Source organism: Grammomys surdaster, unplaced genomic scaffold (assembly GCF_004785775.1).
Source record: "Grammomys surdaster isolate TR1022 unplaced genomic scaffold, NIH_TR_1.0 125756, whole genome shotgun sequence".
In the NCBI taxonomy this organism is placed as follows: Eukaryota; Metazoa; Chordata; class Mammalia; order Rodentia; family Muridae; genus Grammomys; species Grammomys surdaster.
In genome coordinates, this window is record NW_021620588.1 from 2,941,809 (window position 1) to 2,961,958 (window position 20,150).

At 37.7% G+C, this 20,150-nt stretch overlaps 1 protein-coding gene across 1 annotated transcript in view; it reads right to left on the reverse strand.

Annotated features, from left to right (window-relative positions):
- Grm7 (glutamate metabotropic receptor 7) overlaps positions 1–20,150 on the reverse strand; it is a 353,565-nt gene that overhangs the window by 45,669 nt on the left and 287,746 nt on the right. The window contains exon 6 of the mRNA XM_028788687.1: positions 14,384–14,630. Within this exon, the coding sequence (XP_028644520.1) occupies positions 14,384–14,630 (247 nt within the window). The remainder of the gene's footprint in view (positions 1–14,383; positions 14,631–20,150) is intronic.

The window sequence follows — 20,150 nt, forward strand, 5'->3', positions numbered from 1 at the left end:
TACTCTCCTTGATGACCTATCCCATATTCTACTGAGAACTTCGTACACTGCAAGAGACTGGCAGTCTCTGTGATGCATGTCAAAGGATAGCAATAGATCTCTGTTATATGGATCCCACCCCCATTTGGGGGCATCCATGTGATTTATTCTTGAGTAAAGCTTCAAAATGACTTTGTCCTGTAATTCCTCTAATTCTCCTGGGATTTTTGAGAGCAAATTGCTAAATCACTTCTGCCCAAGCTCATTTAAACTGCGTTCAGTCTCTTTCATTCTTGAAATCCATTAGTGGGCTGGGAAGGAAGACTTTCTGGGAACACTTAAAATTATGCAGGCAGACACTTGCCTTGGCCATCAACTTGACTGTGTGCCAGTACAGATGGCCATGTGTAGCTGCATGGTACCTGAAGAGAAACAACAGCTCAGGGCTTTTCTGAACTTCAGCAAACCATTGAAAATTAAAACAAAGTAAAAGAAATTTGCAAAAATGACTACAAAAGAAAAAAGGAAAAACAAGAAAGAAAGAAAGAAAGGAAGAAAGAAAGAAAGAAAGAAAGAAAGAAAGGAAGAAAGAAAAGTGAAGAAAGCAAAAGAAAATAAAATAAAAGGGGGAATTATATTTCTTGAAAGGCAGTAGTGGTTTGCAATCTATCCCTAGGAGGGATACAGCTTTCAGCTACACTGATGATAGTGATAATGACCCTGGTAGCCAGTGCTGTGTGTGTGAGGGGGCTTTACTATTGTACAAAGTATGTGGAGGAGGTGCTGAATCTATGGTAGGAATTGCATTGCTATATTCAAAGGAAGTCCTAGTGCTAGTCACTAATGCCAGCAAGATCCATTACTGGGCTTAATCTTTTAAAGATTAAGCACTTTGCTTGTGCTCCTACATCAGATGAGACCATGTGTCATATAGGTGGAGTCTACTTCAACCATAGGTATGGGAAGACTGGTCATTTTAACTTAAAGCAGTCTGTAATCAGCTCCAGATGACCAGCAAACCTTACTCTATGCTTCTGGATAGATGCTAATGGGTTGTAATTCATGAAATGCTCCTGGATCTGGAGAATTAACTTCTTCTAAACTGGAATTAATGTGCTTTATTATTTGGGTCAGCAGAAGTACTAAAGATAAAAACGGGGGGAAGAAAGGAATGAGAGAGGGAGTGAAAAAATGAGTGTGGGACAAAGGAAGGGAAGAGTGAGGGAAGCAAAGAAAAGAGCTTGTCTCATTCCTCCATGATCTTATTGTTGGATGATGGGTCTTGAGATCCTGGAAAGGCAAGACCAAGCACTCTACACCCAGTTAATAAGAACAGGGAATGATAGATAGATGACACAGAAAGAAAAAAATCAATCAACTCTTTTCAGATGTAGAAAATTCACCAGAAAAGTCTCTGTCTAAAGTCCCAAGTTTGATGTCTGTGCTACCATTCAGTAACTGGTGTGTCTTGCTTAGGACAGAGGTGGCCAATGAGTATTCACTGGGTACCATTCAATGCTCAGCTTTAGTTTCTTGAATGACAATAGTGACAGGGAGATCTGTGTAAGAGCCTGATTAGGATTTTTGCAAACTCCAGCAGTAAGAATAATGTGCTAGAATTATTCTCATAACCATAACCAACATTACAGCTCCTATTATTTAATCACGTTTGGACTTTGTAGGTAAAGATGAATGAGCCTGCTGGCCCTTATTGGATATAAGGTTGAAACATATTCAATTTTAATGTAGCAGAGAAAATTTCTGGTTTTCTTAACTAATTTTGTTATATATTGGCGTACTAGGAGACCAAATGTGTTTTCACTAGCAAAGATGAAAGGATTCCCATTCTGCTCAGAATGTATACCAGGATGGTGATTCCTACTTAAAATGGGCTTTAGGTTGTCAGCAGACCTGGAATTGCCTGCATATGGTGCGGTATATATATCAGGCAGTGTGAGTCTATGTATCCTGCAGCAGCTTTGCACTGGTAGCCTTTTCTCTGTCAACTTCACCAAGTCAGGAGACTCTTAATAATCCATCAGAAGGCCAATGACATATCTTTAAAAAAGTGTTTGCTATAATTAGAGACAAGGTTGGCTGACTTTACTGGTAACCTATATGCCATTCCTCCAACTCTGATGGTTTATGGTAGACAAAACACAAAACTAGGGGACAGGGAGTTAGTTCAGGTGATAAAAGGCTTGCTGTGTTAACGTGAAGACCTAGATTCATTCTCAGAAAGTCATGTGAAACCAGTTGCTTCTAACTCAAGATTTGGAGGAGTGGAAACTATTGAATCGCTGGGTGTTGAGATGTGGCTAGTTGAAATTGTGAGCTCCAGTTTCTCTATGATACTTTGTCTCAGAATGTAAAGTAAAAAACAAGTGAGAAAAATACTCATTGACCACATCTGTCTTCCTTGTGCATGCATGCACATGTGTGCACACACAAACACACACACAGGCACATATACTCATAACTAAAATATATAATCAAACCTAAACAAACTTGGAAAATAAATGGATAAAAGCTAAGGGACAGAATGGAGAAAGAAAAAAGAAGGCATTGAAGGAAGATAGAAGAAAGAATTAAAAGGAAGGAAAAGGAAGAAGGGAAGAAAAGAAAGGGGAGCTACAGGGTGGAGCTCAGAAGTAACTAAGGATGTCAGTAGCATGCCTACCCATATGACCTGCCTTTATAGAGGAGGACTCTCCTATAAGGATCCTGAGCTGTCACCATGGTGTCCCATTAATGGAGCTTGTTTCTATGGGAAACTTAGAATTAAATAAAATGAGGGTGATCCATAGTCACAGAGATGTAGAAGGCAAGCCACATACGTGACACTACAACTACCACCACAAAGGTCACATTCCAAGTTTAGTTTTCCTTATTCTTGGCTGAAGAAAATGACAACATAGTCAAGGTGATATCCAACACTTACCGATGTGAAGTAGTTATTCACATTAAAATCATCTAAGGTTTGGGTCAGCTAAGCAAGAACAACAGTGGGTGGGAGTTTGCTCTAGCACACTCCTTGTACAAGTTGAGACCTTGGAGATACTCTGAGAAAGGACAGATAGAAAAAAAAGATTCAAATCCAATCTTCAACTTGAAAAGGCAAAATAAATTATGTAAATATTCATGTAGATCACAAAGGAAATGATGATTACCTTTGATTCCAAGAGAAAGTTAATTTAAAATGTGTCCGAGCTTCAATGCAGAGAGAGAGAGGGAGAGAGAGAGAGAGAGAGAGAGAGAGAGAGAGAGAGAGAGAGAGAGAGAATATCTGCAAAGTTGAGGTACATCTTTAGTAGTTAGAAACCAAAAAGAATCAACAGTTGAATATTGAGATAAGCCTTCCTTACAGCAGTTGGATGGGAGAGAATGAACTGACCTTAGTTAAGAACACACATTTTTCTTTTTAAAATTAAAATGGCATTTGATTCTAAAAGACAAAATTTGTCTCAAATGACTGGTTCCGAGCAAATCCACTCAGGTGATTAGAAAGCTACCAGTTACATACCAAAACAAACAAAGAGACAAACAAACAAACAACAACTCTAAAATGGAGTTTGGTTTTAAACTTGGTGTATGTATGTGAGCCTGAGTAAGTCTATGTATACAATATGCATGCACAAGTCCACAGTAATTAGAAATGGGTATTGGATTCACTGGGACCGAAGTCACATGTGGTTGTAAGTTACTATGTGGGTTGCAGGAAGTGAACTTGTGTTCTCTGCCAGAGAAGTGAGTGCTGTTAACCACTGAGCCATCTCTCCATCTCAAAACTATTTCCAATGGAAACTGTCAAGTACATATATGATTGAAATGATAAATGATGAAGAAATTTTTAATCATAGAGGAGAGAGATAGACACAAACTTTGTTGATTTTTTATGTTGGCTTAGTGCACCAAAAGAATGATTAACTTCGTAAGTGTAGATACAGTACTGATATCAATTTCAGGATTTTCACATGAAACCACAACAAAAATTTGAAACCTGACTGCAACATAAAAGTTGCCTCCTTCATTCTCTATGACCTTGAGAGCTTTTTGTTTTTGTCATAAAGGATATAATCCAACCTGCTGATTGACAGACTGAATATTTTCTTATTCATTCTTATTCCTGTCTACCCTTAGCTGTATAGTTGCAAGGTTCTAGATAAGACTGAAAACATGAAACTCACTAGTTCACTAAACAAAAGCACAGAAATAAAGGAAACCTCAGCCCCCATATAGGCTGCATCATGGATGTCATGCTCTAAGACCACATGTCCTTAACTCTGAAAACAGCAGCTTTGCAGAATGATTTCTAGTCACTAAACATGTCCCATTATTTTTACACTTCTGATAATTTGTGCACAGTCCTTCCTGTTTTAAGAGTGTGTGCTTGTATGGCTGCCTGGACCACTTTCCATACACCTGATGGAACATGATGCTCTCCCCCCTTAGGTGGGCAACTCATGTTCCTGTACTAAAAGCCCCCATCATCTGGAATTGAAGTTGCTTACCTTAGCATCCTCCATCTTGTGTGAACTCCCTCAATGGCTTGTCCATTTCTGTCTCCCATTCATGCCACCTCAGGGCTGGCTCAGGCTAAAGTTTCTTGAGACATTCATTTGATTGTCCCTCGTTAATAGGAGTCCCCTGAGTTTATAAATGTTGATGAGACAGAGCAGGGCGGTGGTTAAATATACCCTGTGATACAGTTTCCATGAAGTAAGGGTATGTTGCGTATAACTCTACTCTGCTAGTAAAACTACTGGCAATGTGTGCTTTCATCTCATGGTTTATGTGGGATGTGAGCTGCAGAGCTGAGGTGGCAGGTATTAACTGGTTTCTGAGCATGTACCGAGAGATCGGTCCTGATGAGATTTATAGCTGCATTTATTTCTGAGGTGATTCTGTGTCAATAGTGGGGTAGCCTTATATTCTTTGCTGTGTTATACTTAGCGAGTGTTCTAAAGTGGATTTAAAATTGAAGTGGTCTCCTGTTTAAACAGGGGTACCACACTGAATGTTAAAGAGAAAGAATCTCAACAGGATGTAAAGCTTTGTATCGCAAAGTTCTTTAAAGCTTCAAGTACTAAATGTCCCCAGTATATTAATGATAAGAATCAAACGATTATTAAGACATATTTATTTGGTACATGTATATGTATGTGTCGTATCCGTGAATTTGCAGTTATACACGGATATGTGTGAGTGTGCACGTTTGTGCACCTACGTATGGAGGCCAGAGGTTTATAACTGTTGTCTTCCTTGATCATTTTTCTGTTTCTTTATTGAGGCAGGGTTTTGGTTGTGTCCAGAACTTGTTAGCCAGCTTGCTTTGGGGAGCCCGTATTTCCCCTCCCAATAGCTAGGACTGTAGCTGGGCTGTCACATCTTTAGGAATTTGCTTAAGTCCTAGTAATACACACTTTATGCTTGGGCAGCAAGCACTTTACCCACTGAGCCATCTCCCTAGCCCTTATTAGCTTAAAAAATACAATTCCATAAATTGAGATCTTAATACTATTAAAATCAGAATATGTGCTCTGAAGAACAAAAATATGCAAATATATATTTCATGGTTATTATATGCCCATATATGTAAGGCAGGATTGAGACTAATGCTTTGCAATCACACTAGCATCTTAGTGTGAAACTACAATACAGAAACAACCTTATTTCTGGCCTGCATATAGTATAGTATCAGTCAGTTTTTTTTACTTTCTTCCTTCTTTAATTAGATTTTAAAATAACTGTTGTTAGACTGATAGCATTTTGTAGAGTTATAACATTTATAAACACATAAATGAAAAGAGGAAGCAGTGTTGAGTTGGCTGATGTCATGCTGGGCATCTGCCAGAGAGAATACTTTTAAAACAGAATCCTTATATAAAACACATTTTTCTATCCATGTTATTTTTTTTGTCTGACTTTGAATTTGTTTCCTTCCATCTCTTACAAGCAAAGACCAGGCTTGCTGCATATGGTGTGTCTTTGTTGGAAGAAAATGGCTGAAGTGAAGCTTAAAAGGCAAATTAGCACAAGATTCACACTTACATCTGTGGTTTCTCTTTATCGTTTCATCTCCCTGAATACCACCACACAGAAATGGATTCAAATTTGGAGTCCCGAGCCATTTCCCTAGTTGGCCTCCAGATGCAGGTAGTTCTCATTGTTAAGGTGAACAGCTGGTGCCTACTCTTTTAAAACACACAACATGGACCATTGTCTATTCCCAATTATTTTTAAAGAAAAAAACATATATATATATCCTTCTCTAAACATATATATATCTTATGTATATATGCATCCTTCATTTGAAAACCTGCCTTTAAACTGATCAGGAAAGAAAATCAAGCACAAATATTTCTAGTGTCTGTCAAAGTAAAACATGGGTGAAAACCAGAGTAACGAGTCAACAAATTTGCCCTGATTGTGGCATGGAAGAAAGAAAGACCAGTCCACGATCCTCATTCTGTGATGTGACCTCCCTGTGCACTCTCTCAGAATCTCACCAATCAGAATCTTCGAAGAAAAATAAGCCAAGAACAAAAGTTGTTTTTGTTGCTAACCATCACTTCCTAGCAGTAGTTATTTTTAAATTTGTATTACGTGTGTGTGTGTGTGTGTGTGTGTGTGTGTGTGTGACAGAACAACCTCAGGAATTTTGCTCTCCTACCATGTGGATCTCAGGGTGTAATGGAGGTTATCAGGCTTGGCCGCAAGCTCCCTTACCTGCTAAGCCAACATGCAGAAGAACCCTAGCAATATTTTTTAACTGAAAGGTAAACTTCACATAGTTTCCTATTACATCTTTAAACCAAAAGACACCAACTGAGAATGGAGCAAAGAAGAATTTATAATAGATGGATATTTAATCTATCTTTTTTTTTCCTGGGGATAATTCTTTCTCATTTATTTTCAGGAAGTCTCCCTGTAAAAGAACTGTTAAATGAGAAGCTGCACTGCAGTGTTTTGACAAGCACTTGTACTGCAGAGACTTGAAATCTCACTGGGGTACAGTTACATATTCACTGTAGGGAAGAATGCCCTATTTAAAATCTAGGACAGATCATGTTGATACGGAAAAAGGAAATAACTATGGAAACAATATATCTGAAATTGAAGACTGAGATGTTACATTCATCTAAAATCAACAAGAAATGTAATTACTGGCTGAAAGTAATTGTATCCTGTCTTTGAGTACTTAGTAGAATTTTTAAGGCCAAGATACTATTTGCATGCATAATATCATTAAAAAATACATATTGTAGGAGTCAGGCAATGATCTGACAGAAGTCATATGACAGAGACACACAACGAGAAAGGCTAGTAGCTAAATGTTGCATTGTTAAACAAAATGTCACTTCCGATGACAGGGCCTCACTTTCCTAGATCTCAAAAGATAGGCCTTCCAGCTGTTGTGTTTAGAGACAATCAGAAAGATATCTTTTATTCAAATCTACTACCTGTTTTCAAACTTTTATTCTATATTTAAGTGTGTCTGTGTATGTGTGTGTGTGCATGTGTGTGTGCGCGTGCGTGTATGTGTGTGTGTAAGTGTGTGTGTTTATTTTCATTCAAGTTCTGATATCCATGGAGGCCGAAAAAGGGCATCAGGCTCCTGGAGTGAAGTTGGCAGTAATTATGAGCCTTCCAATCTGAGTTCTGGGAATTGAACCCAAGTCTTCTATAAGAACACTGCACGTTCATAGCTGTGGAGGCATCTCCCCTGCCTTTTCACATTCCTCTCCATGGACTCTCCTCTGTATTTTTCCTACCATGTGGAAGGCCCTCCTCAATCCATCTAGCCAAACCTCTTGAAAGCAAGAGTTGTTTTTCACTGTGACTCCATTTGCTTAGCTGACATTCAGAAATGATAAAGCTAGTAGCACCCACTAAGAATAGTCTTTTCAAGGATATATTGACTAATGGAGTAACAATATAGTATTTCAGCATTATTTGCTCAGCTTAGTATTTGGTCAGTCAATTGATGCTTTCAAGAAAGATCATTCATAAGACCAGTTGATACAGTCACATAACCCATTGTTTTCAATATCATGATATGAATTGATAAACTCTCTGGCTAATTTTGGAGCTTTCCTTAGACCTTGATCATCTTTCTTTGACTCCCTCCCCTAGTTTCAGAGAACATTAAATTTGGTTTTGATTCCTCAGACAAAGAACTATGATTGACAGATCATTAATCCCAGCCATAAAACTTTACTGTAGTTATTTGTTGATTAAATAAAAAAAGAAAGAAAGAGTAAAAGTAGAAAAAAAGAAAAAGAAAAAGAAAGAAGGCAATTAGTCTTACAATGTCAGGACCAGTCACTCCCATTTTTGAACATTTCTAGAAATGTGTATGTTTATTTTGATGTACAAAGCAATGGTAAGTGAGGTAGAGATTTGTGCTTGACTTGTAAAGCATGTCCCTTGTTTCTCTGTCAGTGGTCTACACTGTCAGAGTATAAAAGCACACATTTTAACATATTTTTTAACATCAATTATTTTAAAGTAGACTGTGATTCAGAATAAACAGCACCCATCCTCTAAAGCAACTGGCCAGTTGCCACACACAGAACTGTGTTCTCCAGCAAAGATACCAGGCAGACAACTACAGCTGTCACTGAGCTCATCAAAAGCATCTGTTTTCAAACCTTATTTTTTTTTCATACAAATAGAATTTCATATCGTCATGCATGGTGTTCAGGAAAACATTTCTATTCTTAGAGTAAACAATACGATACAAACAAATGAAAAGGAGATTGTTTTCTTACCTTTTGGAAAGCAGTCAAAAGCTATACTGTTGGTGGGATAGTGTACCAAGTTACGGACTTTTGTACACTCTTTCTTACTGGTGGTATACAGTCTACAGGAAAAGTAAATATATAGGAATATATAAAATAAATGTGCAGACAATAATCCTCTTTATTATTATCAGTTTTTGTTGGTGTTGTTGAAGAAGAGGCTACAATTGAGAGACCCACAGACATTGTGTCCACTATTTCAGTGGCTACAATAGGCTGGTGTAGACCAGTTCACCACAATTCAGGTACCTCTGAACATGGGAGTGCTGGTGACACTAGAGACCTGACAGTAGTGGGGTTACACTTGTGGAGCTTGAACAGCTGAGGGAGCCAGCCCACAAATAACCAATCTATCTCACTCTCTCCTTCCTGTTGCCATCCCCTTTACCTTAGCCTAGTTCATTCTTGCTGACCAGCTTTGCCTGGTTAGTTCAGAAGGATGAGTACAAAGAGCACCATGTTGAAGATGTTAGAGATCCAAACAGATGAAGAAGCAAAACAAAACAAGAAACATTAACAAATCAGCATAGCACAGGAATGTGTACCAGACTCTCTAGGCATTATTTCTTTCTTGTGTACAATTTGTTTCTCACATTGTCTAGGAGCCTACAGTTTCTTTTGTTAATCAAATAGTTCCTTCTATTGACATTTTTATTTTACGTAATTTCTTTCTTTGAGACCAGCACAGGATTTTTTTTTATATTTCTTATAGTCGATGCTAAATAGTAATAAAAATGTAAAGACAGAAAAGCAACATCGAATACATTTAGGTTAAAATTATTCTATTTTATATCTGAGGTACATATTGTTGTCATTCTAATAAGGTCTTCCTCAAAATCTAAATTCATGGGTGAAATCCCATCTGTTGTATGTCATATATCTAGCTTCTCTCTTACAGGGTCATTTATCAGCAATAAACTCTCATTTATCCAATCGGTGGGATGAAGTCTTAGCTGGCTACCTGCCTACTGTGATTAGCTTCTACTGAACTTCCAGTATATACTCTGCATCTACTCAAGTGCTTTCACTATTTCTCAGCCTAGAGGACATCGACTTAGAGAATGGATGTTATCTTAGAACCAGGATACAACCTCTCATCATTATGCAATGTAATCTTTTCCCAAGGGAAGCATGAGATGAGAGGTTACTTCACATAGAATCTGATGAGTGTAACCACACTCATCCACATGAGGACGACACAAGATCTTATTCACACATGGCAATTAAGTCATGTAGCCCACCTATTAACATCATCCATTCAGCCTGAAAAGGTCCATAATAATAGTCATAGACCATAGCCCTAGCATGACCTCCTATTTATTTGGCATCTTCCAGTTTTCCTTTATATATGCAGGTCCACATTGGAAGTACAGGGCGAGAGGCCAGATTCAGGAGGAAAGTGAGAGGACCAGAATTCGAAGAAATTCTGAGGTGCAGCATCTTTGACAATGTATACAAATAACATTGGCATTTCTGGATCCCTGTGACAGAAATTATCTATGTATAAGTAAAAATCTTGGAGCCTCATCCTAGTGTACCCTGAGCATGTTTTCAATCTAAACATAGACACTGGCAAAAATTGGCCTGAGACTGAATAAGGAATATATGCACAGTGTACAGATACCATTAACTTTTTGACAAGGTGGACCCTTTATACCAACAGTAGGATACTTTTCTTTCAAGCAATCAGAATTTTAACTGAAGGAGCAACTTGAGAGGAAAATTTCAATTCTTAAGCAGTAATGAAGTGAAGAGGGCAATTTTAATGTCTGCACATTTTAAGCCAAGAAGCAAAGCTCATTTTCATGTAGACGTGTACAGTGTGGAGGTGGATGAGTGGAGGCGGTCATGCATCAGATGGCAAGGTGCAGTGATGGAGCAGAGCTGTTCAAGATGAAAACACCACGGACTGAGAAAGAGTCACACTAAGTGTTCCGAGCAAAGATGAATTGGAGAGTATTTCTGGTCTATTAATTACTTTGCAGTATATTCTATAAAGTGGCCTGTCTTCTCAGATATCTTCTACCACCTTAAAAAATAATTTCCCCATTGGAGAAATGCATATTTCCAGCGTCTCAATTGCCAAAATTTATATTCTGGAGATGATTTGAGCCATTCTTGGTTTTCAACATAATATCAAATTATGAGATTTCATAGCATCAGATCATTCTTGTATATTTTCATTAACTTAAATTTTCACTACTAATCTTAATCCAAATATATATACCTATACATATGTATGCATATTTGTGACTTCCAGGGCACAGGTTCAAACGCAATTGCCATCTATGATACCACATTTTCCACATTAGAAGTTTGTTTGGGGAACATTTCAAATGATGTATTTTTTTATCTCAAATTATTTCATTCCTTTAAGCTGTGTTTGTTGCAGATAAGTACCAATGCTAAAATGACAGAAGCCAGTCTCTACTATGACTCAGACAGGGCATACCAGATTAATCATTTGTCATTAATATGCCCAAATTTGCAGACCTGTGATGTCTAGTGAAACACTTATAGTCATGGCTGGTCATTTACTTAAAACAAAGTCAAATAGAAACTAGATCTGTACTCTCATTTGGAAAGCTGTACTTTCGTGGGTTTGAGAGATACCAGTGTTTATGCTGACTGTAGTAAACATCAGAGATTCAGAACACACAGCTGCCAGCTGACAGTGGTGATTGATGGCTAGGAAGCAATGGGTTCTCTCAATACTCTGCAAGAGCTGGGTCATCAGAAACCCCAATGTTTGGAGGTACATGAATCTCCTCTTATGGTTCCACCAATCTCTAGTTATCATTTGTGGTGTTACAAGGCAGTGGATATACAACACTAGAAACATTAGAAGAATTTCAAACATTTTTTAGACTGGTTGAGAGACAAAGCCTGTATTTAATTTTTCTATCCTCTTCATTTTTCTTTTTCCTTTTTTTCTTTTCTCTTTTTTTTCCTTCTGCAGTGTATGTTATGACTCTTTATAAATATTAGGACAACCATACCATCGACAACTTTTTAAAAAGACAAATGTCCAATTAGTTCTCAATGGACTCATTAAAGTTATTCCATTTGATACTAGAATATTTGAATTTTGGAATTAGTATGACAAGGTCTCTACCTGGGTAGCCTTCCCTAAATGTAGGGTTATTATGGTCTGCTTACAATATAATAAGCAACCATATATTTCATGTTACAGCATGTTTCAGCAAAGACAGCTTCCCTCAAAACATCACCATCATCATCATCATCACCATCATCATCACCATCATCACATTATTATTATTATTATTATTATTATTATTATATACATTATAAAGTAACAGAGCCAAAAATGTGATTTATGCATTGGGGATTTGTCCTGCTAGACATATTTCAAGACATAGAGTAGCAAGGGGGAACAAGCACAAGACCTGGTTTAACTCAACCTTGGATGCTAAGTAGGTACATGACTTTGGCTATGACACAGAAGTTCTCTACAGTAAGATATCATCAGTAAGTTGAGAATAAGAGCATCTTCTCTGTTGAGTTGCAAGGTTTTCCATACAAGCTTCTGTGTGATACATATTTTAAAAGTGGATGATGCAGGATTAGTATTAATGTTACAGTTTGCATTTTAGAAATTACTCAAAGACTCAACAAGGATTGATATAAACATAAAAAGCTAGCTACAGTAAAAAGTTATTGTTAGGTACTGTAGGATTTATTTTCTGAATTTATGAGTCCATATTTGTTCATTTAAAGAAATACAAATTAAAAGACTTCCAACTATCTGTTCTTCTTACTGTTTGGGGCCAAAATCTTGTTAAAATTGCATCTTTGTATATATATGGATGCAGATATATGATTTTAAAATGTTATTGGAATAAGAATGGATAAAGGTTCCAGAAAATGGCAATTTGACAAAAGTCTAGTATAAACAGCTACTGAGCTTGAGCTATACAGAGAAAGTTAACAGTATGAATGCAGTTATAACTATAGGCATACATATAATCATAGAAATGTTACCTTGGGGGCTTCAGTTTCATCTACCTCCTGGCATTTAGTCTGCCTTTAACTGTACCATCACATCTCCCCAGTCACTTGGAAATGGACTTCTAAGAATTCTTTGCCATGTCAGGAATAGGAGCCATCTGCATTCAGCAGATGTGCAATTTGCTAGGCAAATATTTTAAAACACATCTGTAGTATAGGTAATATTACTTTTGAAGTATACATAGAGATGGTGAGCTTTAGAAAAGTTCCATGGCTCTCAGAGTCACATGATGATGAGTGGAGAGGCTTGGCTTTGAAGTCAGATGTCTCCATTCAAACCTACTTGCTTCATCTCTGTAATGGTTACAGAGCCTTCATCTCACATTCTTCCCAGCTCACGTTAATCAGTTGCTCTAGAGCTAAGCCAAAGCTTCCAGCATTATTCTACTTCTTTTTCTTTCAAACAATCCTTTTCCTTCTCCAGTCTTACAATATAATCTCTTCTGTTGAGGTTCTGAGTGAAAACTACAGTTACTTTGAAAGTGTTTCCTAATATTTGTATATCTATTCATAAAATGAGGATGTGGGTCCTAGTACAGTATTCATTAAATCTAAGCCCTCCAGCCTATTGAATTTCTCTCCATTTGTTTGCAAGTATGGCTACAGTGAGAATAGTTCATAATTCAAAACACTGTGTTTTGTATAACTTGGTAGAAAATGTGAAATCCCTTTTATTTTAAAAACAGAAATTACCAACATGAATCCCTGTATCTTTTCTTACATAAAGAACTGATGAAAATATTTGAGAAATGCAAATCCCACTAATGGTAATTCTCATTGAAAATCTATACATTGTTAGTAAAATAACAATTGAGAATTTTATGGAGCTAACATCTGAGTCAATGTAGTGTGCATGCGAAGTCCTCTGTGCATTTTATTTTACACCTTTTGAAGGCAACACTGGAAATTACCTGGCTGTTATGAATTGAGTTTAACAATTCTGAATCAGAACTGTCAGTCTTCGTCCTTTACAAAATGACTTTCTTCTTCAGTGGCTTTGGTGATACTTTCCCCAAGTGTGTGCTGCTTTAGCATGACAGTCTTCAGGCCTATGTACTTAATGAAAGTTTAGCAGGTTTTATCTAATACTTTATGCTTCTGTTTCTAAAAGACTTGCTTTAGAAATAATTTTGTCAACATTCACATCTCAGTGGAAGAAAGGAATGCATCTAAAGTTCTCCAAAAATGTTAATGTTACTTCTAATGCTCTACTTAACTAAGTATGGATTTCTCTAACTGGAAGTTGTTTTCCCAGCAGGAAGCAGTCCTCCTAAGAGGAAATCATTTCACCAGTGGGAAGGGTCTGATAAACAAGCTCTGATAGACATGTTTATTCCCACTGGATATTCCTTGACCAAAGAACAAAGAGACGGGAGAATAAGTAGGCAGGACTCTGAAAAGCTTCGTACCAAGAAAATGGTAGCAGATTCATCAATGTCAAAAGAGTAAAAGTTACCATTCATCAGGGCAAACCATCCACAAGGCAAGCTTACTCCAGAGAGCAGCAACACACATCCCACTTTCTAGAGTTTTCTGATGCAGGATGGAAAGATGAAAGGAGGGTTACTTACTGTTTGGGTCTACGTTTTCACAGAGTTCTGTCTTTGCCTCACCGTTGGGCCTGTCACTGGGTTTGTGTGACAGCCTTGATGACATGGTAGCTGCTGTAACTACGGCCTTGAAGCTTCGCTTCCGTTTCTGGACATTGAGTTCAGGGTGGAAAATGATGATGTACACTTTCGGCATGTATAGCATTCCCAGCGCCACTGACGCACTTAGGTTCATGGAGATTGTAAGCGTGGTAGTTTGTATGTAGAGCTAGGAGACACAACATACAAGGCACTTTTACAAATACAATGACTGCAGATGGTGTGTGAATACTTAAAGCGGTGTAACAGATAACATGTCTAGGAGACAAAGAGCCATCCCTGTGACTTTCTGCTAAAAAGAAAAACAGCTTGGCTGCATATCTATTTCTGAGTCTATATTAGTTAACCCTGGGCAAGTCCTTACATATAGAGAGATCTTCTAGAATAATGTTCAGACTAGAGTTTTAATAAGATTTAAATTACTTTTAATGACAATGATAGATAGAAAAACATGAATTATAGATTATCACAAGAATCTTAAAATATTGAGTAAAAGTTGCTTATTATTTTAAACCTTAAAACAAAAAGTTTATTATATGATTTGCTATGCATAGATCCTGAGACCTTTGTTTTAAAATTATTTCTGTTCACAAGTCATGCTTTTGTATCACTTTGGTAACACAATGCATCTTAACCAAACCTACAGAGTAGTGATTCAGTTTCCCTAAGTAAAACTTTGACTTATATATGTTTATAAAACATAAAAGTCAAGACACTGGCATCTAGCTATGGCTTTTCTACTTTGGTCATATTGATACATTAATAATTGGATTCTAATACCTCATTCTGCCCTCATGCTACTTATACTTTGGATAATGGATAGCTTTGTGCTTTCTGGGGTAGTCAACTAGATTAAACAGTTGTTTACTGTCTAATGTTTGGAGTCACTGTCATAGTGTAAGAGTGAGTATCAAAGGGTATATAAAGTCATGTAGTCTGGAAAAGTAGAACCATATCCATCTTCATGAGGTCCAGCACATCTATGAATATGATGTCTCTTCCTGTAACCTACAGATCTTTATTTTTTTATTTTTTGTTTTTTCGAGACAGGATTTCTCTGTTTAGCCCTGGCTGTCCTGGAACTCACTCTGTAAACCAGACTGGTCTCAAACTCAGAAATCCATCTGCCTTTGCCTCCCAAGTGCTGGGATTAAAGGTTTTTGCCACCACTGCCTGGCCCTAGAGCTCTTTAGAAATCAGATATGTTTGACTTATACATGGGTTCTAAAGGCTAGGTTAGAGTGGGAAACTTGTAAGGTTTGTTTTTTGTATCAATACAACCTCTAGTTCCTTGGCAATGAATTGGACCATGATGGTTCACAACCCCTACCTTCGTGTTAGACTCCATTAAGAGTCTACATGATTCTACTTGAGGTATACTTGGCTGCTTTTTCAGATGAATTTCCTTCTTTTTCCCAACTCTTCTATGAGTTTCAATCTCCTGACTATCCACATGTCTATAAGACATTCCACAAGAATAGACCTTGTTCATTGAACTATGGAATCTTTGAACAATTTCCTTTCTTTAAGTTTGTTTGATACAGCCTAGCCTATTTCTCTTTTGCCTCTTCAGATGTTTTTTGAGAATGTTCTCACCCACTGTCTTTTTACTTATCCCTTCTCCAAAGACAGTTTCCTGTATAAGATAAGTCTCTGCTTGAAATTATATTCTTACTTCTTTGATCTTAGATTCTCTCCATCTCCTCTACAGGTTCCATGAAGTTAGACCATTTCTGGGGCATCATTCTCTACATAATAGAAAACTATGGCATACTTCATAAATATATAATGGATATGGCTGGAGAGATGGATCAACACTTAAGAGCACTTACTGCTCTTCCAGAGGTACTGAGCTCAATTCCTAGCAATGGCATGGTGGCTCGCAACCATCTGTAATGGGATATAATGCCCTCTTCTGGTGTGTCTGAAGAGGGAAAAGTGTATTCACATACATAAAATAAATAAGTCTGTAAATAAAAGAAAAGTATATATATGGTAGAGTCTGTTGCTTGACACCTTTTTTCTCTATTATAGGCCAGTGGTCACACACAGCCATTCCTCATATATAGACATATTTCCATCAGATCTACCCAACATTTGGTTATTTCTGATCAAAAAAGCCATGAGAAGTTGGCATCTTGCTCAAGGTTCTGGGTTCCATCTCTAGTCCTGAAAACTTGTTACATAATCAGTAAGGAGATATATCTATGAGAATGCTCAGGCTATACCGATTCCACATATACAGATCTAAAGAGACCAAACCCAGGAATTTTTATTAAACAAACCAAGTTGTGGACACCATAGCATAAAGGATTTGCTAGCATTTCATTTTGCTGTCATATTTAGTGCATGCTTTTAGCAACATAATTTGCAACACTTTTAATGTCATATTGGTCTTTTGTTCACATGATGCTTATCATATAATGCACTATACTTTTTTAACCTTGGGTATTTTATACCAGTTTCTTATAACTAGCTATTTAACTTAGCCAAAGAAATGAGTTAGAAACCATGGTTAGTCCCTTTCATTAGAGAGTAAGTGCCCATGTACTTCCCAGGACTGGCGCTTTCTTCAGCTTAATCCTACCTTAGCTATTTGCTCTTCTGCCTAGTAAATAAAAGATTTCCTTCACCTTGGCCAAAGTGTCTTAGCCCTTTTGGAAGAACAAAGACAGCCTTAGAATATCCACCTTAATATATATAGAATCAATTTAAATAAATTTGGAAGTCCAGTTTGGTACCTATTATTATTTGGGTTCTTCCCATCTTTAAAATTTTCAACTCTAAAATAAAGATAATAGAAGCTCCTACCCCATAAGATGGGGATCAGTCTAGCAAATGAGGAAAGGAGACCTCTAAGTACTCTAAGATTCAATGAGCCAGTGGACTCTCTTCTGCTAGTACTTACATTCTGCCATGTTAGCTTGTTGTGGAAGGGATTTTGGGAAAATGTTTCTTTTGTAGACACTTTCAGGTATTTTATACTTAAGGACATATGTGATATTTAGGATAATGTATCTATAAGAATCCATGGTATTCCTGCCTTGGCAGACAGAAATATAGCTGAAAACATGTGTGACTACAATGCAGAGGTTTAGGGATAGCTCAATGACAAGCAAAGTTTAGCTGGATCTATTACATGTATCTTCTTTCTTAGTTCTAATAGTTACAGAAAGATATGGAGGCATATCATGAGATGTCTTCACTACTCCAGAAATTAGCATAGCACTATTAGTGGACTTCTTGTCTTTGATATGTTTAGAATGTGGAAAACTTTCAATGTTCAATGTCTTTAATGGAAGCTCAGTATCTCCCACTGATCACATGGAAATGTCATTTTAATCAAAGCTTTGTGTTTCTCCAGGAAGGGAAGAAATTGTCGTAAAATTGACATGCTATTTGCTATATACAAAATATTTCCTGTATTCCTGAACTGTTGAGGCCCACTGGGGGTGGAGGGAAGTGTGAGCTAACATTTATTCACCATTTATTCAATAGGACACCAAATACAGTTCAAATAAATGATTCCACACAACTCTACCTTTCTAAGTCAGCAAATTTCTTGGAGTACCTATAGGAACATTGTTGAAAAGCCCACTCTAGCATGAGTGATGGCTCGAATTTCCTGTCTAGCTTCCTATCCTGCTTGCAACTTCACCTAAGGAAGCATCCCTTTCCCCAACAGTTGTTTGCTCCTTACATAATACTGGGAATGGCCCTTATGGATCTCCTAACTATCTGAATCTCCTGGGCCTCTTCAGAACCTATAGCTTGAGTGCTATAGCTTCCTTCCCACCTCCAGCAGGGAATGCTGCAATTTGGAAGAAACAACTCTCCAACATGATAAAGTTGCCAGCTGCTTTGTCAAACTTTTAGAGCCAGTTTATTTGAAGACAAGTTTGGGATGTTTTGAAGCAAGCTGTGAATAGCTGCAAGGCTAACAGACTTGCAGCTCTGGGAATTATGACAGTCTTGATATGCTTCAAAAATGTAAAGATAGTAGAGGACATACAGGTCATAGACAAGGAAGAAAGATCAGAGCTGTGGGACTGCGTAAGGCTATCTTGGTTCTTGGCTGAGCATGGGCCTGGAACTCCGAGACTCCCAGGGAAAAACGGCAGGTGTTTGGCCATGTCCCCAGAACCCAGGGTCCTGACACGCTGTCTAGTTTCCATGGACCTACATTGTTCAGTCACATAGGCCATTATAGCCCCTCCCAAAGTGTACAGGTAGAGGGCATGACTACAGGCCTCAGGCCCTAGAGAGATTTACATACTAATGGAGGCCAGAGGGCAGAGCCAATTAAGCATTCTTCCCCTGACCCTTACCCCTTTCTCCCTCCCTATTTAACTCAGGTCTGCCCTACATCCAGATCCATCTACCATCTGCCATGAAAATAAACCCTTTTGGAACCATGGACTTTCTCATGTCTTCGGAGCCTGCCACCGTCAAAGCCTCCAGCCTTTAGAACTCCAGACCTTTCTTCCGTTTGTGGGACCCAACGCATGGAAAGTCTCTGGGACTTCGATGCAGCCTATCTCCCACACAGAGCCATTGGGAAAACACAGATTTCAGATTTGTTGATTCATCAATATGATATCATTATGATTGCTATTGTCTTCAGTGACAATTGCAAAATAAACAGCAATATATTTATACATGTGAGTCTTCATTAATAATACTTTATTATAAAAAGAGTTTGAAGGAATTTACTATTGTCAAGCTACTGATATAAGGTACACATGATAACTATATGCCAAAAATACACAATTATATATAATTTTAGATTTACTGTATGTGAGGCATTTTTTGGAATACCATGTCAAGAATATCATTTCACTGAGGCACTGCTGTGTGCCTGCTCTGGCTCAGGTGCTGAGTTTAAAGCATGACAGACATATGCTTTGCTATCCAGAGCTGAATTATAATAGCAAAAGCAAAGAAATCAGATTGCCTTTATGATGCCATGACTGTAGTTAATAGCCATGTATTCTGTACTTACAAATTGTTGACAGAAAGTCCTCAGTTTTTTAACCACAAAAAGGATATATGTGAGGTAATATAATTTAATTAGCTTGATTTAGCCATTCCAAAATGCAGACCTGTCAAAACATGCTGTAGATAACAAACATGTGTAATTTTATTTGTCAATTAATCATAGAGTGTATAAATAAATATTCAATGACAAGATAATGTAGAACTTCATTATAACGCTTTTCCTACTACTCTGTGTTGGTCTCTGCTTAACTCTTCTGCTTGAAATGGCCTCTGCCTTCCTGCCCTGCCTTTGAGACCTTGCTTACATTTGATCTGATGTTCAGTGTTGTCCCTTGTACATACACCTTTCTGCATCTTCATAGTCAAGGGGGCTGCCTTTGCTCATATACTGTTCAGGTAGTACTCTCTTGTTTATTTAGAATAGTGAAGTCAGTGTGCCCCAATACTTGCTTTGAACATACAAATTCAAGGCAGTTGACTATGTGACCACCTAGGCATTGTGATTTCATGCACATGACCAGCACAAGCCAAATAAAATGTCAATATGGATGAGGGAGATGGTTGTGTCATTTCATTCTAACTGAGGAGTTATTGACAGTTGATGACTGCTGGCTTCTGGGAGAAAGAGTCAGTTTTCTTCAGGGATGCAGCCACTGAGAGCCAACCCATGCTCCAGTAAGTAACGCTATAG